Genomic DNA, 25,053 nt, shown 5'->3' with positions numbered 1-25,053 from the left:
AGCGTAATGTCGCCACGGAATAGCGTTTTTGCGGAATGTCGCCCGCCGAATGGCCCAGTGTGCGGCCGCCTTTAGAGTTGTGCCAGCTCTCCAATCTATCCCACTCAAAGCTGTACCAGCCCTTTCGAGCCTTGCTACACAGAGCTCTACCAGCTCTTCGAACGCTGTCCCTCCCAGAGCTGAGACAGCCCGCTCGAGTCGTGTCCAATGTCCATCAGAGCTGTGCCAGCACCCTGCGAGGCGCGAGCTGTTGCGCCCAGAGCTGAGCGAGCCCGTCCGTCCCCTGCCTGTGTGCTGACGCCTCATTCGTTGACGTCGGCTTCGCTGTCCACGATTATCGTTTCATGCTAAAGCGATCGTTTCTGGCGTGCTTTGGGAACAGGAAGAGGGCTAAGGAATGGTATTTTTGTCAACAAATTTAGATAGTCCTTTGCGAGGTGATGATTGAAATTTGAAGACAGATTTTAAAAGTCATGTGCTTTTACATGAAATGGCATTGTGAATATAATCTGGACAAGTATTTTGAGAGTACCTTATGAAATTCACGATACAAATATAAAGAGTTACATGAATAGCGTACCGGTTTCGTCTCAGACTTCCTCAGCGCCGTTACATAAAAAGGGCGTTTTTTCGATGTTATGGTGTTGATCAAGTCGTAGAGACGAAACCGGTACGCCATTCATGTAACTCTTTATATTTTTATCGTGATTTTCATAAGGTACTCTCAATACAATGAAACTGCATTTACAGAAGTGTATTGACCCCTTACAGCACAACCAATCATTGGCAATACAACCATGAACCAAGACATGCATTTATTTTATACTGATTGCCTCTTGGATATAAGTGTAATGTCATGGATATCATATATTCATATTTTAGAGCTTCCTCGCATTGTTTATGGACAGGTCCCATATAAGCGATCGATAGAACAGCTCAGCAGCCCTATCGGCATCACTCGACAGGCCGTGCCGGATGACGAGCCATGACCGAACTAAGGCACGCTCCGTGGTTCGGTCCGTGGCCCCGGGGTCGTGCCGCGACGGTGCGGTGGGGGCTCACGGCCTTGCTCTGGGAAGGTGGCATCTGCAGCCGACTGCGGAATGCGGCGGCCTTGCTCTGAGAGCCCACAGCTGGCCCCCGATGGAATGTGCCGCAACAATGGCAGGGAGCAACTTGCAATACCCGGTGCCCGCTGACGTGCCGGGTGGGATCGGTACGACCGCAGGCTCCGCGCTCACGTCATGGCTGACGAACAGAGTGCGATTCGGGAGTGTGCTACCAGTGGTAAGCACATCGCATTTATTAGATTTAACCGCTGCTCACATGAGCGAAAATAATTGAAACTTCGTTTTAACTGTCACCGTTATTGCAGAGAACTGCAACCTCCACTTCCGTTACACTGGAATCACGATTAGTGGCTATTTGTTTGGTAACAGTTCTGCTCTATGACAGTCTGTTACCACCTTTGGTTGAGTGGTCCCGGGAGCCGACACTGGCTGATCGGCTGACACGAAAACAGATCACTCCCGCGGGATGGGGCAGGCTGGTGTGGCGGTAAATCAGTCGTCGCAGCTTCGCCGGCACCCCATTCGGTGACATGATTGGAGAAAAGCGGCCGACTCCGTCAGCTGGTGCAGAGTCCCGCGGGTAAATGGCACCCCGACTTACAGATTTGATGGTTCAGGTTTGCGATCATTGCCTCTCTCGATGGTGCAATCCTTTTACCAAGTGCTGAGGATGCTGGATTTTGATATCTGACCTGGGAATCAGGCATACCTATTTTTATCCACCTTATGCATGATCAATGGTCAAGTGTAATTTATCCGTAACGTTCACTGGTGAGCCGCCACCAGTCACCTGATCTGTGACGATTGACATTCCCGGTTGGGGACAGTATCGGAGAGTATTGGTAAAAAGATCGTGATAATTTTTTCCTTACCTTTCCGGCGTTGAGACGATAGTCACTGATACTGTCAGAAATTTTATCATCCATTCATGTTCTGTACGTGTAAATCAGTATTGTAGTGGCTTTGACATGATATGGCCCACCTACACGCTCGTCGCTGGGCTATCGGCTGATTCAGCAGCTATGCAGTCAATCAGTCTTTCATTCATCCAGTCAACTCCAGCATTTGTTTGCTCATCAGCTGCCGCCCATCCTGTCCTGACGCGGTTGCGTCACCATGTAGCCAGGTAGCAGGGAACTCTGCCAGCGCGGTGAGCTGTCTGGTCAGGATTCGCAACTACCTTTTCTATGTCCCCTTACCATCAGTTTACATTATCACCCCTGCACACACACCCTTTACTCCCGTCCCCGCCGCCGGCGTGGCGCAGATAAGTTCCATTTGTCCGGTTACGAAATGTGTTTGGTTTGTGCAGCAGATGTGCGGTGGCCCCTCGCGGGCGAGGCCAATCCCAGGCGTTCCTATCGCGTCACGGGTAAAAATACCGACCGGCCCAGTACCTATCTAATCAGTGCTCGATTATTACTGGACAGTACATACACATAGCGCTCTTACCGAACCGTTAAAGGGAGATAATGAGCTTTCTTTTTTCTTAAATAAAAATTACTCGACATCTATACTATTTCTACTGTAGTTTCTATAAAATATGAAAATTTCCTAGCACATTTTCGTATGTGAAAAAGGTTTTTATTTTTGCAAAAAAGAAGCAGTACTTGCAGTACTTGTAACACCCACCGAAATGCGTTGTCCTTCTCTATAAAAAGTCGCAGTATATGGCGCTTTTGTTTCAAACAGCGACGCTTGGGTTTTTGTTTATGTTATCGCCTTGTTGTTGCTTGCTTGTAAGGATTCTAATTTGAATTAGAGTTAATTCGGTTTAGAATTAATTAGATTCTAATTCGGGGGTACATAGTGCCTACGCTTCTTTGTTTCCAAGTTTCCAAGCGCCACAAATGAACGGCATGCGCCAGAAACGCAGCCAAATCTTGCGATTGCGACTACGAAATTCATTATTTTGGCGTCAGAGCCTGAAGCGAAAAATACAAGCATATTTATTTCAAAAAGACTTCAGGTTTGTCGAACGGTGTTATGAGAATTTTGATAACAGTACTGCATACGTTTTTCAGTGATGCCGCAAAAGTGTTGTATCTGTCTTCTTTTATTGTGCAGTCGGCGGGACCGATTCAAAATTGAGTCGTTGCTACTAAAATAGCACCATATGGCGTCAGATGATGAACAGGAAAAATAGTTGCGTAAATTTAGACATAAACCACCCCCAAACCATGAATATCTTTTGAAGGCACTATAGACGACCATTAACTAACTAGATGTGATAAAGATCAAATGTAAGGAATACGCGCATTTTACAAAATTACATGCAAGTACCAAAAAGTGATGTAAGTACTTATTCAACGGTCATTTTCAGCGCTCCCCGCTAACGTGACTTCAAGTTGAGATATTTGCGGCAAGGTACCGAATTGAGCAAAATGGTTTTAATTTACATTATAACTTGTTGTGTTTTGTCAGAAAATGGTCCTAACTCATATTTTGTGGAAAAAGGTCATTATCTCCCTTTAATGGGGATATGGAAGGCTCTAAACATTAATATGCACTGACCTGCAATACCTGTGTTCTTTGGTTGTCATTTTACTTCATCTTGACTGCGCACGTGAAACCAAATAAGTTAAATAATATTTTTTTACATCACAACTCTGCGTCTTCTGCTACTGTCCTGCACTAATGGTGACAGCGACAGTCAAAGACAGTAGCGATGACCGCGCCGACAGCGTCAACTGTCACTGTCAATTGGCCCTCAGATTTGCTATTGTACGACCACCTGTCGCCCGCTGTTTGTCGCTCAGGTTTTGCGCTCCACGGGACTATGCGCGCAGTCGTGTCGCCGGCTTTTGCGGAGCGTTTTTGCACGCATGGCAAATATGTGGCCGCCGTGTGACGCCCCGGTGGCTCCGATAGCGGCTGCCCACCGATAGCCTCTGTGCAGTTTTTGTCGGCAGCTACATTTCCATGCGACTTTTTGCAGCCGGGTGGAGTGTGGTTTTAATTACTATCATTGCGCATACATTCATGCTGAACGAACTTCTTTCAACAGTGAATCTGATTCACTAATGGTGTTGTTGGTTTTTACAGCACATGGTTACTGTCTCATTTGGGCAGGCGAGCAACAGGCGCTAGTCACATGCACAGAATGGCAGTATTGATCTGACCTATCTGATTTACGGAATCGCACCGACGCCCCTGTACCTGTACGAAACTATACTTATTCCTCGTGAATGCAGACTTTTTGCGTCATAGGCTATATTCGCCTTTTTTATTCCAAAGAAGATCGCCCCTTTGGTGTTTGTCACCTCTACTACAATGCTAGGCTGCGACGCAAGCCAGTGTATTCCACTCCTTACATTGCAACGCATTGACTAGCGACTGTGCTGTAAGCATTTTTCTGACGTTTTGTCGCATTGAGACCCGTCAGCCGCCTCCGTGGATGTGGGGACATTACAGCTAACGAAGTGCGAAGGCGCCGCGCTGGATTGGATGTGCGTCTCTACTCAATAGGCTGAACGCTTCTGGCACATAACTGTGTGCACCATTTGTTCTTATTAAGTTTTTTTCTTTCATATATCTCTCTTCGTCTTTCTTCATCTCACTCCCTCGCTCCCAGTCCCTCCTTCCCCCGCTCTCTTTTCTTTCTCTCTCTCTCTCTCTCTCTCTCTCTCTCTCTCTCTCTCTCTCTCTCTCTCTCTCTCTCTCTCTCTCTCTCTCTCTCTCTCTCTCTCTCTCTCTCTCTCTCTCTCTCTCTCTCTCTCTCTCTCTCTCTCTCTCTCTCTCTCTCTCCTCTCTCTCTCTCTCACTCTCTCCCCTCTTCCTGTCTCTTCCTCTCTCCCCGCTCTCTCCCTCTCTTTCTCTTTCCTCTCTTGTACTCTGTACCATTCTCCCACGCTCTCACTGCACCTTTGTGCACCAGAGCATTTTGGACCGTCATTTTCATTCCGATGACGTTTATGTGCATTGTGCACCCATCTTTGTGAGCATGCAGCCAGTGAGCTCCAAATTGATCCATACTCCCGCGCTATTGCACGCGTGCACATACAATAACACATCAAGTTGACCCCACGTCGAGTAGCTATGTGGGTTCAAGGCCAAACAGTTGTCACATTGGGCGCCAATCGCAGCTGCCTTGTGTTATTGTGATCTTGCGTCTACAGCACAATTGGCTACGTTTGTATCGTATTACATGGACTGGCCGTCCCCTTGTCCTCTCGACTCCGTCTCTGTTCTCCTTTCCTCCCCCTCCCTATCTCTCTCTCTCTCTCTCTCTCTCTCTCTCTCTCTCTCTCTCTCTCTCTCTCTCTCTCTCTCTCTCTCTCTCTCTCTCTCTCTCTCTCTCTCTCTCTCTCTCTCTCTCTCTCTCTCTCTCTCTCTCTCTCTCTCTCTCTCTCTCTCTCTCTCTCTCTCTCTCTCTCTCTCTCTCTCTCTCTCTCTCTCTCTCTCTCTCTCTCTCTCTCTCTCTCTCTCTCTCTCTCTCTCTCTCTCTCTCTCTCTCTCTCTCTCTCTCTCTCTCTCTCTCTCTCTCTCTCTCTCTCTCTCTCTCTCTCTCTCTCTCTCTCTCTCTCTCTCTCTCTCTCTCTCTCTCTCTCTCTCTCTCTCTCTCTCTCTCTCTCTCTCTCTCTCTCTCTCTCTCTCTCTCTCTCTCTCTCTCTCTCTCTCTCTCTCTCTCTCTCTCTCTCTCTCTCTCTCTGTCTCTCTCTCTGTCTCTCTCTCTGTCTCTGTCTCTGTCTGTCTGTCTGTCTGTCTGTCTGTCTCTCTCTCTCTCTCTCTCTCTCTCTCTCTCTCTCTCTCTCTCTCTCTCTCGCCGCTCTCTTTCTCTCTTTATTAGCGATCGAGCGTGTTGATCTGTGGCAGAAGAAATATCGCTCTGACTGTTTTCCTTCATGCTTATTGCTTACATTCTGGCGCGATATGTTGCTCTCAGTAGTAGTCTTGACGGCGTGGTTTATGTATCAACATTCGGCAAGCAGTTCGTTTGCTCGTGCAAATGACACTTATCTATACTACCCTCGCACTACGTCTAGTAGGATTTCAATGGGAATGGTGGAACAATACGGATATCAATGCAGGTTTTCGCAGGTGCCCACAGAAGGAAAATACACTTAGCTCCCATCCAGACGGATCGAATATTTTTTGTCTGCTCCGTATTTCATGCTAGGGCTCACATAACTAGCTGTCATTTGTTATACAGCTTAAACATCTGTTAGAATTTGAAAGAAATGCAGTTTTTACGTTGCTGCATTCGGCCAACCGAACTACCGAACTGAACCGTTACAACCGTTTTACAAATGGTATCCGCAATGTAGCTGTTTCGGAACACCAAACATTCGAAAGCGGTTTTACTCGGTGTCTCTCGACATGATAGTAGTGTCCTATGGCCGATGGTCAATGGTTAACAGAATACAAATATTCAGTAGCATTCAGGCAGAAAGCGTTCAAGTTAAAAACGTGCAGGATCTGCCCATAGCTTGTGCACTTTGTGCGGGATCATAAAGAGAGTCTTGTTTCAGAGTAGACTAGGTACCTCTTCACCAAAATATCTAGCTAGGTAGAACCAAAAACCGATTTAGAGCTATAGTTAACCTAGCAGTGATAAACTCTTTTGCGCCAGCCCATAATGTACCTACTTATGTACCTAAACCTACCGGTACTTGGCAGAATGGATAGGTAAATTGTGGTGATAGAGTCTTTGAGTGGGCGTACGGTGCAACAGAATCCAAGTATTGGTGCAAGAGCCGAGAGGCCTCAGCTCAGCTAAGGTCATCATAATGTGCAAAAGTGGTATGCGGCATGTAAAGTTTTAGTTGACGTGACCATTTTTCGTTAACTGTTAATGTTTCAGTGAACGTAACTCCTTTAAGATCAATGCGATGTAATCCCAAGTTAAATCAGATCACCCCGTTTTTTACTTAACAGGCCCACCTTCTCCACGATGCTCATGTAGTCCACGTCAATTGGGGTGTTCAAAAACACCCATAACACTATGCAACAAAAATGAAAAATTTTCTGTTCCTGGAAAGCGACCGAATTTTTCTTATTCATTGGGTCCTAGTCACTCCTATTATAACCGAAATGGGCATTAGTTTTGATCTGAAAATGCTTTTCCGGTTTTCAGAGACGATCTTCGATTTTTGGCCCCGAAATTCGGTTTTTGGCCCACCGTGTCCGATGTAATTGAGTAATCGACTCGCGGTAACTTTCATCGCCTTTCCTATGCCACAAGCTTTCGAATGATATCTGGTTTTGCATATTTGCGTGCAAAAATAACGTCATAAATCTATGTTAAAGTAAGAAAATGTTGAAATTTTGTAAAAATTTGACATTTTTTCGATTTCATTTCAAAAAAGAGGAAAAACTAAAGGCCCCATCCAAATTCTGAGCCCAGTTCCTTGAAGAGCATTCAATTTCCGTTCGGAAGGTACCTTTTAGTGCATTTTATCGGATTCCTGTGGCGTCCAGATTGAGTTAACCTAAACACATATCCTAAGTCATATCACATAGCATTAACCTGATAACGTATGTTAACGCCATAGGATCAACGAGGGGTCAACTGAGGTCATTTTGTTGACCCCTTGTGACCTCGGGTCACACGCAGGAACTTAATTTTGAGCAGTCCTGTCGCTCAGAATCTTGATCTGTTGGGGGCCCGTTTTTCAAGTGACTCAATCTGGACGCCACAGTAAACCGATAAAATGCACTAAAAGTACCTTCCGAACGGAAATTGATTGCTCTTCAAGGAACTGGGCTCAGAATTTGGATAGGGCCTTTAGTTTTTTCTCTATTATGAAATGAAATCGAAAAAAATGTCAAATTTTTTACAAAATTTCAATATTTTCTTACTTTAACATAGATTTATGACGTTATTTTTACACGCAAATATGCAAAACCGGATATCATTCGAAAGCTTGTGGCATAGGAAGGGCGATGAAAGTTACCGCGAGTCGATTACTCAATTACACCGGACACAGTGGGCCAAAAACCGAATTTCGGGGCCAAAAATCGAAAATCGTCTCTGAAAACCGGAAAAGCATTTTCAGATCAAAACAAATGCCCATTTCGGTTATACATGGGACCCAATGAGTCCAAAAAAATCGGTCGTTACTCAGGAACAAAATGACTGTTGCATAGTGTAATCAGTCGCCCTGACGCCAAGGTGCGTGCTAACTCGGCGCTCGTCACCATGGTTACGTCACAGTTTGACCTATCGATCATTGGCCCGAACAAATACCGACTAATGATGAATAAAGATGAACAGGCGGGCCAGCGCACACCAGTTGCGGTGTGTGGGACAAACACGATCGGTCACCGACTCTGTGCCCCCTCCCCCCCCCCTGCACCCCCCCCCCCCCCCCTGTCCCCTCTCACCCCACCTGCCACCGCTAGCACCAGGGGTGGATTTTTATATCAAGTTGGGGTTGCACGTGCAACCCCAACTTTGAATTGTGCAACCCCAACATCGGTTTGTGCAACCCCAACTTTACAACTGAAATGAATCGGCGGGCGACTCGAATGGTGCCGCTCCCATAACCCTGAGCCATCCCAAAACTCTATGCCACCCGTTGACTTGGCACCATCTTTCAAAAGAGCCCTACCCATCATGTAGGCAATAGTCACCCCTCAACTATCTAGTGTAGTTGCCGCCTCCTCAGACCTCCAATATAGGTGCCGCTCCCTCCAATGTAGGTGCCGCCCCCTCGAATATAAGTGCCGCCCCTCGAATGTAGGTGCCGCCCCTTCGAATGCAGGTGCCGCCCCTCAAATGTAAGTGCCGCCCCCTCGAATGTAGGTGCCGCCCCCTCGAATGTAGGCACCGCCCATTAAATGTAGGCGCCATCCCCTCGAATGTAGGCGCCACCCCCTCGAATGTTGGTGCCGCCCCTCAAATGTACCTAAATGCCGCCCCTCGAATGTAGGTGCCGCCCCCTCGAATGTAAGTGCCGCCCCCTCGAATGTAGATGCCGGCCCTCCTCGAATGTAGGTGCCGCCCCCTCAAATGTTAGTGCCGCCCCCTCGAATGTAGGTGTCGGCCCTCCTCGAATGCAGGTGCTCAAATGTTAGTGCCGCCCCCTCGAATGTAGATGCCGGCCCTCCTCGAATGTTGGTGCCGCCCCCCCCCCAAATGTACCTAAATGCCGCCCCTCGAATGTTGGTGCCGCCCCCTCAAATGTTAGTGCCGCCCCCTCGAATGTAGATGCCGGCCCTCCTCGAATGTAGGTGCCGCCCCCTCAAATGTTAGTGCCGGCCCTCCTCGAATGTAGGTGCCGCCCCCTCAAATGTTAGTGCTGCCCCCTCAAATGTTAGTGCCGCCCCCTCAAATGTTAGTGCCGCCCCCTCGAATGTAGATGCCGGCCCTCCTCGAATGTAGGTGCCGCCCCCTCAAATGTTAGTGCCGCCCCTCGAATGTAGGTGCCGGCCCTCCTCGAATGCAGGTGCCGCCCCCTCAAATGTTAGTGCCGCCCCCTCGAATGTAGGTGCCGGCCCTCCTCGAATGCAGGTGCCGCCCCCTCGAATGAAGATGCCGCGCCGCCCCCTCAAATGTTGGCCCCGGCCACTTATGCATAGGTGTCATCAGTCATCCCATAAAATGTAGGTGCCGTCCCTTCGAATGTAGATGGCACCCCCTAGGGTGTAGTTGCCGCCCGCTAAGGCCTAGTTGTAGTGCAGCCCCCTCAAATGTAGGTGCTACACCCAGACCCCTAAATGTAGGTGCCACCCCTTGAAATGAAGGTGCCTTTCCCTCACATGTAGATAGATGCCGCCCCCCATGCGTGGGTGCCGCCCCTCAAGTTAGGGTGCTGCCCATAAAATGTAGGTGCCGTCCCCTCTAAGTGTAGCGCTGCCGCCTCAAGAGCGAATGCCATCGCCGCCCCCTCTAATGTAGGTACTACCCTCCTCTCAAGAGCTTGAGCTGTCACAAGGCCGTATAGAGCTGTCGGACATGCAAAATGACCAGTTAAAAAATCGTGGATTTCGATTCCTGGTGCGCCGCTCACCGCTCAGTGGGGGGTGGGGGTGGTGCCCAGTGGAGGTCGCAGGGGGGGGGGGGGCATCAGGGCCATGGCCCCCCAAAGACAAATCAGGGGTCATCATATAATTTGCCCCCTTAAACAACCGATGGGCCCCGATGGGCGTAGGGGCCCTGGCTCTTACCCGATTGTTACGAGGCTCAAGAAACCAACGCCAGTATTATGTAACAGCCCCCATACCGGTCTTTGAGTATCCTAACTTCTGAGGGCGCTTCAGTGGCCTTCAAGGGCCCACCTTGACCGATGAGGGCCCACATCGACCGATGAGGGCCCACATCGACCGATGAGGGCCCACATCGACCGATGAGGGCCCACATCGACCTCTCAGGGCCCACATCGACCGATGAGGGCCCACATCGACCTCTCAGGGCCCTCCACTGGCCCTTGAGGGCCCTAAAGCGGCATCAGGAGTCCCCCAACCGGCCTTTGAGGGCCCCACACTGATCTCTTGATGGCCTCATTTGTCTCTGGGGTTCAGGACTGACCTTTGGGTGCCGGTCACTTAGAGCCCGCATCGACCTCTGAGGGCCTCAAACTGGCCTTTGAGGGCCCTGTACTGGTCTCGAGGGCTCTCAAACTGGTCTCTGGGGGTCCACGCCTCTAATGGTCTCATTTCTTTCTGGGGGCCCAAGACTGGCCTTTGGGTGTCCCCGAGGGCCCGTACTGACTTCTGAAGGCCCGATGCCGGTCTCTAAGGGTCCACATCGGCCTCTGAGGGCCCTATGCTGACCTCTGGGGTCCAACACCGACCCATGCTGGTCTTTTAGGGCCCCACACTGACCTCTGAGGGCTCCACGCTGGCCTGTAAGATACCACACCGGCATGTGAGGGCCCACGTCGGCCTCTGATGGTTCCAAACTGCCCTTTGAAGGCTCTGTACTGGTCTCTGAGGGCCTCACACTGCCGGTACGGACCCACGCTGGTCTTTTGAGGGTCCAAACTGGTCTCTGACGGCCCAAACTGGCCTCCTAGGGCCCAACACCGTGGCTTCGGATGGCCCAATTTCTGTCTCTGGCGGACAAAGACTAACCCTTGGGCACTTCTGAGGGCCCGTACTGGCTTCTGAAGGCCCGATGCCGGTCTCTTAGGACCAACATTGGCCTCTGAGGGCCCATCCTGGCTTTTGAGGACGCTCTGTTCGGTCTTTTAGGGCCCCATACTGACCTCTGAGGGCTCCACGTTGGCCTGTAGAAATCACACTGGCCTCCACTGGCCTCTGAGGACCCACGTCGGCCTCTGATGATTCCAAACTGACCTTTGAAGGCCCTGTACTGGTCTCAGAGCCCAGAGGGCCCTAAACTGGCTTCTAAGGGTCCCAAACTGGCCTCTGAGGGCCCCAAACCGGCCTCTAAATGTCTCACACCGGCTGCTGATAACCCCATTTCTGTCACTGACACCCAAGGCTGGCCCTTGTCCCTTGGGTGCCTCTGAGGACCCATGACGGTCTTTAGGGGCCCTGTGGTAGTGTGCTCCTCGATTGTCTCCCTGGAGCCGCCTCTGCGATGACTTGCCCGCCGGCGCATGGACCGACGGCTGGGGTCAGCAGGCGCGGTTGGAATGTGGACCAGTCTTGTTCGAGACACAATGCAAGCGGGAGCCCTACTGTCGCTTATAACAGGCCCCACACTGGACTCTGAGGGCCCCAGTCGGTCTATGGGGTCTCTACACCGCCACTGATGGCCCTATTATGGTCTCTGGGGTGCCAGGTTAGTCTGGTCCCTGAGGGCCCACGTCGGGCCTGGGGGCCCCATACAGGCCTTTGAGGGCCAATATTGGCCTTTGAGGGCCCTACACCGACCTCTGAGGGCCCCGAATTGGGCTCCTCTGAGGGACCACACTAGCATCTGATGAACCCACTCCGGTCGCTGGGGGCTCAAGATTGAACTTTGGGTGCCTCGCATTGGGCTCTGAGGGCCCACATTGACCTCCGAGAGCTCCACATTGGCCTGTAAGGGATCATATTGGGCTGGCCTCTGATGACCAACTGGTTTTGGAGGGCCAGTACTGGCCAGTGGCCACTCAGAGTCCCAAATCGGCTTTTGAGGGCCATAACCGGCATCTGATGGACCGAACCGGACCCTAGTGGCCCAAAACAGGCCTCAGAGGGCCCCGCACCAGACTCTGAGAGTCCCATCTTTAGTCTCTGGGGTCCAAGGAAGAACTTTTGGCGTTTCATACCGTCCTCCAATGTTCCCTGTCAGTCTCTGGTTGGTCCCCATGTCGGAATTTCGGAATTTGAGGGCCGTAATCTCGTCGCAGCGGGACGGCATTAAGGTCTATTACCATATCGGGGTCACATCGGTTTCTGAGGGCCCATGTCTGCTGCTAAGGGTCCCTGGTCTCTGAAAGTTCCAGTTAGGTCTTTGAGAGGCCAGGCCTGCCCATCATAGGCGCCTCATGCTATCTTCTTATTCTCTGCCGATCTCGGAGGGCCCCTGTCGATCTGTTTGGCCCGTGCAGGTTTTTAAGGGTCGCTGCTAGTCTCTGAGAGCCCCATGTCGTTAGTTGTGTCTATTTTGGGTCGCATTGGCACCACACATGTCTCTTAGGGCCCATACCAGTCAAGGGGTCCCACATTGACCTCTCAAGGACCAACGCTGGCCTCAAGGGCACACACCACCTCAGAGGTTCCGAACTGGCCTTTGACGACCCCGCACTGGCCTTTGATGACCCCGGGCCCGCACTGGCCTCTGATGGCTCAGGCAGGTCTCGTAAGACCCACGTTGGAGTTCAAAGACCCATACTGCTGTGCGAGGTCTCACCCGGTTTATCAGGGTCAATCTCAATACTGGCCTTAAATGATCTTACGCCGGGCTTATATAAGGGTCTCATACTGGTTTCAGAAGTTTTCCGCTACTTACGAAAAACTTCAGGGGGGGGGGCGGATATTCGCCCCTCTCCGCGGTACGCGGGTTAAGCTAACACACCGCCCCCCAGCGAGGGTCTACAGGGGCCCCTTTGCCAATTCGTCCCCCCCCCCCAAACGCCAAGATTACGACCGTACCTGGTGGCGCCCACTTCCGGACTATTGCGCCCCTCGGAACCGCTTTGGGCGCCCTTTCAGGGCTGTGCAACCCCAATAAAAAACAAAAAAATCCACCCCTGGCTAGCACTGCAGAACCCTGGTGGCGGATTTCCCCAATATGTTGTGGACTGTGAGAGACGCCTGTCACGCAGCTGCATCAAGTCTTTTTATTGTGACGACCGTCCTCTTTTTTAACATTTTCAGCACTAAATTGCTTAAATTACATGTTTTATATAATAAATGGTCGGATATGAAATAGCATGTGCAGACACAAAAATCAAAAGTTTCTTTGTAATATGCAATGCTCTTGAACCACCTCAGGAAATGACTTTCAAGTAACGATTGCAGGCAACCATAACTGATCAGCCTCTAATGCGCAATCAGATTATGAGTGCACAAGATGAACAGAAAACTGACGAATCGGGCTTAAACCTGACTAGGACTCTGATACCATGGACCAGCACTCTGTTTCGTGCTCTACAAAGACCTGACAATAATCTCTGTAACACCCCGCTACAGTGTATGTATGTACAGTCCACAGCAGAAGTAATGTGGGGTTTCAGTCATGGGTATGTTCTACTTCCGAAGCTTAGGAACGATTAGCCAGACTACAATGAAACTTTGAATGTAGCTTATATGTATCGTCACCCTTGCAGCTGCAACTTTAGCTATTGACATCTTATTTTCGATCACTGACAATTAAACAATCGCCAGTCAAAGCCAACCGTTGAGATTGGTAAAACCCTACATTACTTTAGCGGTGGGCTGTACCAAGACGACGAACTAGTCGCACCCGGTCGTCGGGACACCTCCGCAATCTGATTCACACCTGGGTATAGGGTGACTCTCTGCGGACCAGCTCGGGCCCGGGTCTGTCCCCCAGTATGGATAACATAGCCTCTGAGAGGGTGCTGCGGTTATGGGATCGGTCTGCTGTACGGAGAACCTAGCCTCTCCCTGAGCTGCGGCGGTATCGTAAGCCGAGCTGAGAAACTAGCCTCTCCCTGTGCTACAGCGTTATCGCAATCCCAGCTGAGCATCGCCCCAGTTGCGGTGGTGCCATGAGCCGAGTTGAGGAATTAGCCTCTCCCTGGGCTGTGCCGGTATCGCGAGCCGAGCTTAGGAACTAGCCTTTCCCTGGGCCGCGGCGGTATCATGAGCCTCTGCCGGTGACGCCGGCGCGGTGACAAACAGCTCATTGTTTGTGGGCTGCACCAGGGCCCTGCATTGTCACCTGCACTTTATGGCTACCGCGGTATGTCGGGAATGCACCGGCTCAGCTTAGACCGCCGGCCCGCTCCGGTTTCACGGCTCAGCGCTGATGAGAGCGGTGCATTCTCAGCGACACAGGAGCCAGAGGTGGCAGCGCCGGTCACCGGAGCGTCACGGAAGCGGCCGACGATCACGAGGACACCGGGAGTGACGGCCAGGTCAGGTATGGACGAGTACGGATGTCCTGCAAATACAGCGGTGTGAGCGCAGACACTGAAGCACAGTGGTCGAATGATCGCAGGAGCGGTGGTATCGATGACAGAGATCACGGTCTCACATATCATCGTTACTGAATATCACTGTCAATATGTTTGGATGAGAAAGGCAAGTATCGGTTCTTTCAAAATCGGAAACCATCGAGCACCATAAATGCCTCTATTATCAATGGAATGAGAGAGTCTTGCTGCTCATTGCTCAGGGCTTTCCCAGGTCATTGCAGCGTCAAGCCTATCATGCCCTCTTCCTCGCCGGGTTCGACGCCTGCCTCTCTCCGCGCCGTTTCCGCCTCCGCGCCGGCGCCGTCTGGTCGGCTCCGCCGCGGGTTTCCAGACCCATCGCCCATCCGGGTGGCTGGCTGGGGTACACACATACGGCGCCGTGCGCCGGAGACCGCCCCAAATCGCAGCTCCCAGACACCCCCGGATGAAGGTGGGCGTACGGCGCTGTGCGGGGGCGCCAAGTCTAGACTGGCTATCGTCGGCGGTCGCCCGGTGGAGTCCTAAGGTCGGCCCGGCGTCGGGAAAGACAGGCTCTGCTTTAGCCCCCGTCTCTGGCGCAAGGGCCGGGGCTCCGCTGCATGTCCCGCGGGCTGGCGCCGCCGGTATTTGCTAATTAAACAGCGCCTGTTACGCGGCTACCGGTCGGCGACACGGTTCAGATCTGTCGGCTATCATGTCTGGACGGCTACCGTGCCGGGGTTTTATCGGCTACTGTGCCGAATGTTGATGGGCTATCTGTGCTGTTTTGATGTGTCGCAGCTGTGGCGGCTGTAGGTCTGCTACTGTTAGATTGCTCGCCCCTGTGCCGGCGCTCTTTTATTGCACGCTATTCTTTCGTCGAGTATTATGCCGATTATTCGCTGGTTGATTGGTCACCGGTCTGTCTGTTCCTTTGTTCACAAAAGCCGTGGCCCCTCAAGTGGGCTATTATGTTAACAAAATTTGGACATTCCTCTTGGCATGCATTCCTCTTGGTTATGATACTGCGTGGTGTTCTGGAATATTCATCACCAGCTCACCACGCATTAAAACAATCAAAGAAACAAAAAATAACAATCTCTCGAATTACGCCCTTTCGACGAAGGGTCGCGACGCCACCGACTGCAAGCCAACACTGCCGTGACTTGACTGCCGGTCTCTCTCCCCACGACCCGGCCACGTAACCGTCCAACAATCCATATCGATCGCTGGCAGTCGCCCGGCGTCGGCCGGTCGGCGGAAGTGGCGACCCTGGCCGTGGCTGAGGTCCAGATGAGGTCACCAGCCGAACGGGCAGACCCCTTTCCAGAGGCAACTGCGCCGCGCCGCCGCTGCTGCGTCGCCACCGTCGCGTCGGTTCGCTCGGAGAGGGGCTAGCTGGCCAAATCCGTGGCCACTGATATTGAAGCGCAGATCAGAAATGAAGGGACCGATCGGCCAGGCTGGGCAGTGCATCCGTCGCCACAATAGGCCTCCGTGGTGGCCCGTGTGGGAGTCCGTCCACTCGCTGGCCGTGTGCCGGGCATCCGGGCCGTCCCCTCTGTCTACATTCCCCTCTCCATAGCCTCGCTCTCTGCGGCGCCCCCTCCGCGCACCAGAGCAGCTCTCTGTTCCCCGACGTCCCCACTGCCACTGCCCGATGGCAGAATGTTGTGGCGCCGGCACTAAACGCACGTCCAGACACATAAATAAGCTGATATCCCCCGCTGTCGGTGATTGTCTCCATTGATCCTGTGATCTCTCCCATACGACCCTATCGTGCTTCCCTTCCGGCGCGGTGGGGCGACACACACAGACAGACACACATACACACACTGCTCATCTGTGCATGTTCATGTGGCCCCTGTGGTACAGACGATCAGCGGATGCGATTTGGCGGAAAGTTGACAGGGGCGTCTGGATTCTGTCTGGACCTGCAGAGCAAGGCTAGTTGGAGACCTGACACATGCCAGATGCCTGTCGCTGAGAGGCTGAATAGGCTAAACGGCATTTGCAATTGGCATGCAATAGTGTTTCCTCGTGCTGTTCATCCGCTGCTCACTATATTCGACCCCTAATCGCCCAATAGGTTGGCCTTATCACTGATTACAATTGTGATTCAATAGTGTTAAATACAGTAGATACATAGCAACCACAACGCAATGTCAGAACAATGAACAGCATATGTTAATCAATCGAGTAAGAGAGACGTTCTCTTTTTCCACTAGATACGATATACCATCAGTCGAATTGTTAACATCCCAGCAATCGGCGGTATACCGAGATGGAATGTTATCGTTATCAAGTGCCGGTGGACTTCGATCAATTTAAAAACACCTTACGTGCTGATGGGGGACTGCAGCCGACTGCTCGTTCAGAAGGCATCTGAAGAATGTCGGTACCTACTCCCAGGTAATGGATCTTTACTCGATGCTCTGAAGATAACGGACAAATAGCGCTCTTGACGAGTTTGAGGCAGAATCTCCTACCTCTATCAGGTGTCGATCAGATCTGCTATCAATAAACATCCCAGTTTTGTTTAGTGTGCTTATGTAGGTCGAATACGAGTACCTACCTATAGAATGACGGTATGTCTATACCTTATCTTCTTCTAGCACAAAGGAGGTAGGTACTACAATTTAGGACAATCTAGGACATACCTACAATCTACATGTTCCGAGTGACCCAGTCCGTGTCCATCATCGCACTTCTTCGTTGCTGAGGTATCTAAGACAATAATTAAGTTGGCCCGATTTCTCCCATGGGGCGCTGCTGCGATGCGCCACATGGGGAGCGTCGGGGCCGCCCTGGCATCCGCCACAGTCCGAATAGAGCGGCGTTTTGCGATGTTGGAAGCGGCGCGCGGGGTGTCAGCCGTTGTTGACTGGTGGTTGGCTGGTTGACTGGTTGACTGGTCACCACTCTGTCACTGTGACAGATTGACTGGTCTGCCCGCTCAGAGCTGCCCGTCAGAGGCGGGAGCGAGGGGTCAGGTCGTACTGAGGTGGGCCAGAGGCACCTGTCGGTTCGCGCTGTGGAGAAACAGGGTGGGGCGCTCAGTTCTGCAACGCGGGACGTTTTTGGCAGTCTCACTTTGGATGGTTCTGAAAATAGGGTGTTTTCATTTTTTTAATCAGGGCTGACACATTACTTTGACTCTAGTGCAAAACAATGGTATGTAAATAGCATAAGGCATAGGTAAACAGAGCAGTTTGTCGCTGTTTTCGTCCAATGCACTTCCAATAGCGTTAGCAAAGTACCCACAATCCACATGTCATTCTTATCCAGCCGACTATGATGCATCATCGCCATATTGCCCTCCTCTCCCCTCCGAGCTCTACATCGATATGTGCGTTGTCACTGGTACAGGAAATACCGTCCTGCCGTCAGCAATCTCCCTGCGGTGTTCTGGGCGACCCCAAATATTTTCCCGGATATTGCCGGTCACGCGGCACCCCGCTGACGGCGACGATGTCACCACCATAGTTCTGTCGCTGATCGAAGCTGGGACTGTGCTAGCAGAGTCGCCACCTCAGTGAGTGGCGGTGGTTTGTGGTACATACTGGTGGTGGTTTGGCTAAAATAAACCAAACCAAGAACGGGGCAGATGTGCATGGAAACACATGCCGCTGCGGCGGGCGTGCCTTTGCCGTTCGTCAGTGGCACGTCGCGCGTGCCTCCAGAGAGTGACATTCATTATCTGAGCCTGGGAGGCTGAGTGTCACGGCCATTGTTTATTTTGCTAGCGCCAGCTGCAGCCCACCAGATGATCGAGGCTCACCGGAACACGCCATTTCGCTATCGACTGGCACGGGATATGGTCCGTTGCGTTGCGGGACGCTTTGTTTCACCACACTTGCATAGACATTGGACAACTTATAATCAAGAAATTAAACAAATGAAAAACATTGCGACTCTATTGATCAAGAGATCGTGATAGCTATGATCGGCTATTCTTAAGTATTTTTCAAGCGTGGTGCAATCCGTTCGTGGGACGTAGTGACCCAGCGCCGACTGCTACAGTCGGACCCCAGTGATGAAGTGGGCATTGCCGGAACTGAGACAGAGTGACGCAATCTGGCTCAGATCCAGCACCATGGGATCACACCGTGTCACCTGGGGGCACCTGCGCAGTCCGTACCTGCTGCGGAGAACCCCTCCTGCCAACAGTCCACAAATCTGCCCTGCCGTCAGCACCGCGACACAGACTAACGACCTCTGGACATCCGAGCCGGCCTCTGTGGGTTCTGTAGCGCCAAACAACAACAATAACAGGCCGCCTTGGCCCGGGCGGGGCCGTGGGCGCCGACTGACCGAAAGGGATCCACCCCGAACTGGCCAAGTTGGCATCTGACGTCAGCGCGTCGCTCGAGGCCGCCCGACGACCTGGCGGCTGTCTGGCCGGCAGAGCTGTATTGCCAGCCAGGTAGGTAAACAAAACATACTTTCCGTGACGTCATTGGTACACTCAAGGTCACCGTACATGCCAGCTGGCGGACACAGTTATCTCTGTCGAATGGATGTAACTTAACGGAACATCCGACGGCGCATCCGCTGATGGCGTGTTTTTGTGGGGTTTAAAAACCGTTTTTGATTTGATAGGGCAGTCTATCCGACTGGCTGCAGTGATGCTTTGATTCGATAAGTAAGAATATCTGTCGTCTGGGTTGAGACCAAATGGAGCTTCAAAACTGCGTTGCGATGATGCTTTGATGGGATCACAGCGAGTTTGCCACGCTTACGTACTAAGCCGAGGGCGGAGGAGCTCGCTCCGGCAATCTGTTGATAAGCGACTGAAGTGCACGTGACCTCTGATCAGTTAGGGCTGTCGGCTGTCCGCTAATGTCCTCCGTGGGCGGAATGTTGCGCTTCCACATCTCCTGTTGCTGAGGGACGTTCATATTGGAGGCTGTACCAGAGTTCTATGTCCGCCGGGCAGCGCCCCGGGCGGTGACCGGTCGGCTGGTTCAATGCCGAGTAACCCGACACTTAGCGCTCCTTGGATACTGCTGCAGCCACATATTTTATCAATAATCCGCGGTTTGACGAGAGTCAGTTGAATGTCAGTCCCGTCCCGCCCATTTGCGGGACCGGCATTCGTCTTTTTCTCTGCCCCACTTAAGTTGTTACCTGCTACCAATTTCATTCACAGTAACCTCTGTCGACAATCCCTACATTCCAGGCATTGCTCCGGTCGATCACAGCTCCCAGAGGCCGACTTTGTCCCCCGAGTCAACGCCTGAGCACCAATCGACACGCCCCATGTCGTCATCATTTTGATTCACAACGGAAAAATGCGACGACTGGCGCGTCTCTTGGGGTCCACGTAGTTCAAGCACTGCGGGAGGTTCCGGGCCCAAAGGTCCCCGTGGTCTGATGATTCAGGACTCTGGAAGGTGCCATACTGAACGCGGGACGCAGGGAAGGGGTCGGGGACGGTGGACGAAGGAAGCGCTGCAATGTCAGGGCACGTAACAATGGGGAATGGACTGGACACGAGACAAAAGGTATGGCGTGGAACCTGAGACGAGGTAGACAAGATGTACAGTCTGTCTTAAAAGTACCGCGCAAAGTGACGGTGGATCCATCGAGCCTGACTGAGCAAGGGCCTGCTAAATTTGGGTCACCGAAGCAATTGGTATCCTTGTCCATTCCCTAGGTCAATTGGTCGGTGACTTTTAAATTAAAACAGGCCCTTTCTCGGTCAGGCTTTTGGATCCACCGTCACTTTGCGCGGTACTTTTAAGACAGACTGTACGGGAGAGATATATCGCAGGCGTGTCCCGGGTGGATCCTACTGCCAAATTGACGCCAAGTCATTTATACACCTCCCCACATATGGAGGTTTGCAACGGCGGCTGTTGCCAGGTTCGGAAGTATCCGAGCCGTATGTGGTTATCGGAGCTGTTATCTTATCGCAGAAGCTGTTCGTAGAACGTCGGGACGCTCTCCATAGAGTTCAAACACAGCTCGTGGTCGTGCACGCTGTACAAGCTTGTGCAGCGGCGGCGCTGTGCAGCTCTGCATACCTCGAGCTGCCCACGCTCCCAGCGCGGAGCACCGCGGCTCTCCAGATGTCACTAAGCAGCCGCCGCTCTGAGAGTTCTGTGAATGGAGCGGCTCGGTGACATAGACACACAGACGGACACAGACGGATACATAGACGGACACCGACAGACACACAGACGGACACACAGAGGGACATGCAGAAGGGCACGGAGACCGACAGACGGACAAATAGACGGACACACAGAGGGATACATAGACGGACACACAGGCGGACACATTCCGACACACACACACGGATCCAGATGGGCCACGAACTGACACAGACTGACACACACACACACAGACGAACGCACACCGACCTCATCCTCGGGCGGTTGCGGGGCGGTTCTGACGCGGGCCGGCCGGCGGCCCCTGTCGACACCACGACGTACGAACTGCACAACGCACCTGTCAACGACGGCTGCACTCGAGATGTGCCTCCGTTGCAGCGCCAGTTTGTCTGCGGCGCGCCATTTATGTCGTGCTTGTCGACATGCTACAGCTGTTGTCCGTCAGCTGACCTAATCAGTGACAGATCAATGGGACGAATGGGGGAAAGCCCCGCAACAGTTTTACCTCTCTAAGCTGGTATTTACCTGACAGACTAAAGCTAGTTCATGCTTCATACGAGAGCCAGGTGGTACAAGTTAAATTCAGCATATGAAATTATAACAGGTCTTGAGCTGTACTGTATTTCCATCTACCAATCGGTTTCTCACTTCTATTAGGAGGGATCAAGTTCCATCCAATGGAGTGATCGTGAAAGCGGGGATCATAAAGCAGAAGACAGCACGACTCTCCTAGCACGACTGTCGTTGGAAGAGTGGCAGATAACCACTCCATTTTTCTGGCGCTGACGATTATCCTTCAGCACTCACTTGGATTTACGGGAGTTGCCGCCTGTCAGGTCGCCTCATGATTGCCATTGGCTTGTCAGAATCATCTACTGCGCTTCGCTTCCCATTTTCAAACGATTTCCCACTTGGTCAAACACATCCCTCAGAACAGAGCACCGACGGCCACAGCGGGTCGGCCGTCCTCCCGAGCCGCCATTGTCTCTAGCACGGGCTGAACCGAGTCTCGGTAACGCATGTGATGAGCTGACGACGTGTTAGTGTCAGCGGTGTGACGCTGTTACCCGCGTCCTGTCGGACCGGTCGGCAAAAACAGCACGGCTCCCATACAGCTCCTGGTGTCCTGCAGCGGATGGGCCTCTTTGAGGGAGACATCCCGGGACAAAGTGGACGGCTAAGAACACTGTGTGGGTGATGGCATGTCAACACAGGCTGAGAAGATAATGAAGCCCTTTTGGAACTTTGGTGCACTTTCTTCACAAAATATCATACTTAACAACCCAAAAAAGCATGCGAGTAGTGATAAGTCGGCTATTTTAAAAATAAATATAACATGAAATTTGATGCAAAAGGAAGGTAAATTAGCCATACCAGAATAAATATCTACACTACTTTTAAGCTAAAATTAAAGCACTATTATCATGCGTATTACACCATTCCTTCATCAAACCATTTGCAATTTTCAAAAAGTTGGACAATAATGGCTTGGATGCCCTGAAATGAACTATGTAATCTGAACACTAATCGATGTCAATGTGCATATAACTAATTAGGTAGCTGTGGAGAAAAACACTCCGGAATTAATAATTACACACTTTATATTTTGCATGTTTCGCGATTTATCATTGTTAATTAATCCACATTTTCAGGACTTTCTCATTAGTCAGGATTGCTACCAGGGCTCGTAGTTTTTCTTGGCTGATACCAGAATCCTGACAGTCACTCTGGATTTTAAAGACTGACAGTAACAACATGCTAGTAAATCATTTGATCGGTCCTGTTGCTCGTTTGTCTTTGCAATATTCCCACGTGTTGACATGTAAACAAACACTGGAACACGACTACCACAAATACGATCCGTTTATTATCTGTCCAAGTAACGTTGTCGCCAACCGATGATGTGTTACTGTATGATTCCTTATGCCACTTCATGTGTCTCTGTGTGCAACTGTAAGTGGTCGCATAGTTTGTTGCCCTATGTTTGAAGTCAGCTGTGCTACGCGACTTGTTGCTTTTGTGTGTGACTCGCTGTGTTTGTGTTTGTGTGTAGCTCGCTCTGTTTGTTTTTGTGTAACTCGCTGTGTTTGTGTCAGTGTGTGACTCGTGTCGTGCTGGTGTGTGATTCGTGTGTCTCGCTCTGTTGGTGTACAGTCCTCAGCAGACTGCGTGGTAGGTATTCTTTTTTCGACAAAACCAGTAATAACTCAAAGACTATGTTGTCAGTCGGTCGGAACTCACTGAAAATAGAGGCGCCATGCTCTACTCCTTCGATTGGGTATATCACTAAACAAAGTATATGCCTTGTGTGGCAACAAACTGCAAATATTTGTTTTGGGGGCAAATATAAACTTTTAGGTGTTGTTGCCAAACTGGATGGAAAATGAATGCGATGGTAATGCCAATCTAAGGTGCGGAGTCTCGCGCATCTTCCTGTTATGATTTCCGAGCGACCGATAGCATAGTATTCGCGTTATTCTCGGTTTTGTCGAAGAAAGAATACCTACCACGCAGTTTGCAGAGGGCTGTACATATAACTCAGCGTGTCGGTGTCTAATTTGCTGTGTTTCTGCGCCAGCTGTCGGCTGCCAAATCTGCCAGCTGATACTGGGATTCTGCACGTGTACACAAGAGGAGGACTGCCCCGACGTCTCCCGAAACCCCACCGCCTTCTACAGCCGCACAGAGTGCGAGAAGGCGGCCGCGCGCCCGCCGCCGGCCGCCGCCGTCACCGCCGCGCCGACAGGTCAGTCCCGTCCGCACCTCGGACCCAGGACCCAGGGATCCGCGGGCCCACCGGCACACAGACACAGGGAGCCACGGGCACGCGGACCCACGGACCCACGGACCCACGGACCCACGGACCCATGGATCCCAGGGCCCAAGGAACCAACATGCTTTCGCCACGTATAAAAGAGTTCAGTCTATATTTATGGGATCAACCGCTGGCCGAGGACCTTGACTCTCGGTGTACTGCACTGAATGACGTCTCTAGTTGGCACTGTATTGATCTGTCACTGAAGCCATGAATTGATAGGTTAACCTAAGACCACGCCGACTAACGCGCACGAACGATGCAGGCCATTTTTACATCCTCGTCATGTCGTTCATTAGTTTTAGTGCCGTTGGCCAGCGCCTTACACAGCCATACAACCTGCCAGCTGTGTGCACTCTATATAGGTGCGGGGCGGCGGCAGTAGAGCCCCGTCTTCTGAGTTTTCCTTGCGCTGTGACTGCCCACGTGCGCCTACTTGTCGCTAATTGGAGCTGTGACAGCCCACAAGGAGTGGCATGGGGGAGCTCCAGCGGCCCCACGGACCGGCAACCCACGAGTCACTCCAGTATGGTAATGGAAGCCGGTTACAGGACAGGGATAATGACGATGAGTTCGACATGAACGGATGTCTTACCTTCTGTGAATGCACGATGGGTTAGGTATGGACTATAGAGACATGTCCTCGCTAAAGATAAAGCAGCAAATTTATATGTTACCAGCTAGGAGATGGTAATATCAAAGGAGCCGTTGCTCTTAGTTTTCTTTTGTTAAGTTTTATATAACCACTATCTAACAGACCAATATCCTTCGATGTTGGCGTCGCGCACTCGACTGGACCTATTGAGATACTCTGCCCCGCCGTGATTGATACAGCTGCTCTAGCGCAGAGTGCAGAGGACAGCCGACGCAGAGTGCAAGGGACAGCCGCGTGGGCCGTGTGCACACCGCTGTTGTTCCCGACGCAGTGCGGAACATATGAGAGACGCCGAGCGGTGTTGTGGCTGTGCAAGGCTGGAGGACCGATGAACCCACTCTGCACTGATGCTGCTTGCACTGGACCTTGGTGATAATGCCTGACGGACAGTTGAAGAGTGTAGGAAGTTGCAATGCATACTGTTACGGTGCCCTCCGCTTGCCGTGGCACGATGGTGCCGTAGCAGCGCGGAACGGTGGCGCAAGTGGTTAAGGCGCCGGGTTCGCATTGTGAGATGCTATGGTGAAGCGAGTTCGAGTCTCGTCGTTTCCGTGCTTTTGTCGGTGATGGGTGTTTTTGTCTGTGCGTGTGCGCGTGCGCGTGCGCATGCGGATGCGCACGGCGATGTACGTGCTGCACGTTGATTGGTCTGTGCCCGTGACCTCAGCTCGGGCCGAGGCTCGTTTTGGCCTAGCGGTCAGTTGAGACCGGGACTCTGCCAGGTGAGCTCGCTGTCGCCTCCCCGCTCCTTACCTGTGGTCCGAATTGATGGCAACGATTCGGTAACAGCGCCAGGGCGACTCTCTGGTATTCTTTCCCTCCCCTGTCGCGGTGCTTGATTGCTACGAGCACAGACTTTCCTCTTCCTTCCCCGTGCTTGATTGACACGAGCACTTCCTCTTGTACCCGTCATTGTTGTGTGCTAGCACTTGAA

General features: G+C 51.7%; 1 protein-coding gene across 3 annotated transcripts in view; it reads left to right on the top strand.

Annotated features, from left to right (window-relative positions):
• The window catches only part of LOC122383736 (cysteine-rich motor neuron 1 protein-like), a 99,401-nt gene that overhangs the window by 23,477 nt on the left and 50,871 nt on the right, over positions 1-25,053 (top strand). For all 3 annotated transcript variants that reach the window (XM_043370465.1, XM_043370463.1, XM_043370464.1), the window contains exon 2: positions 23,228-23,395. In XM_043370465.1, coding sequence (XP_043226400.1) covers positions 23,228-23,395 — 168 coding nt within the window. The remainder of the gene's footprint in view (positions 1-23,227; positions 23,396-25,053) is intronic.

This window comes from Amphibalanus amphitrite, unplaced genomic scaffold (genome assembly GCF_019059575.1).
Source record: "Amphibalanus amphitrite isolate SeventyFive unplaced genomic scaffold, NRLGWU_Aamphi_draft 000172F_arrow, whole genome shotgun sequence".
NCBI classification, from domain to species: domain Eukaryota; kingdom Metazoa; phylum Arthropoda; class Thecostraca; order Balanomorpha; family Balanidae; genus Amphibalanus; species Amphibalanus amphitrite.
Note: the sequence above shows the minus strand (reverse complement) of the source record. Positions and strands in the feature narration are given on the sequence as shown.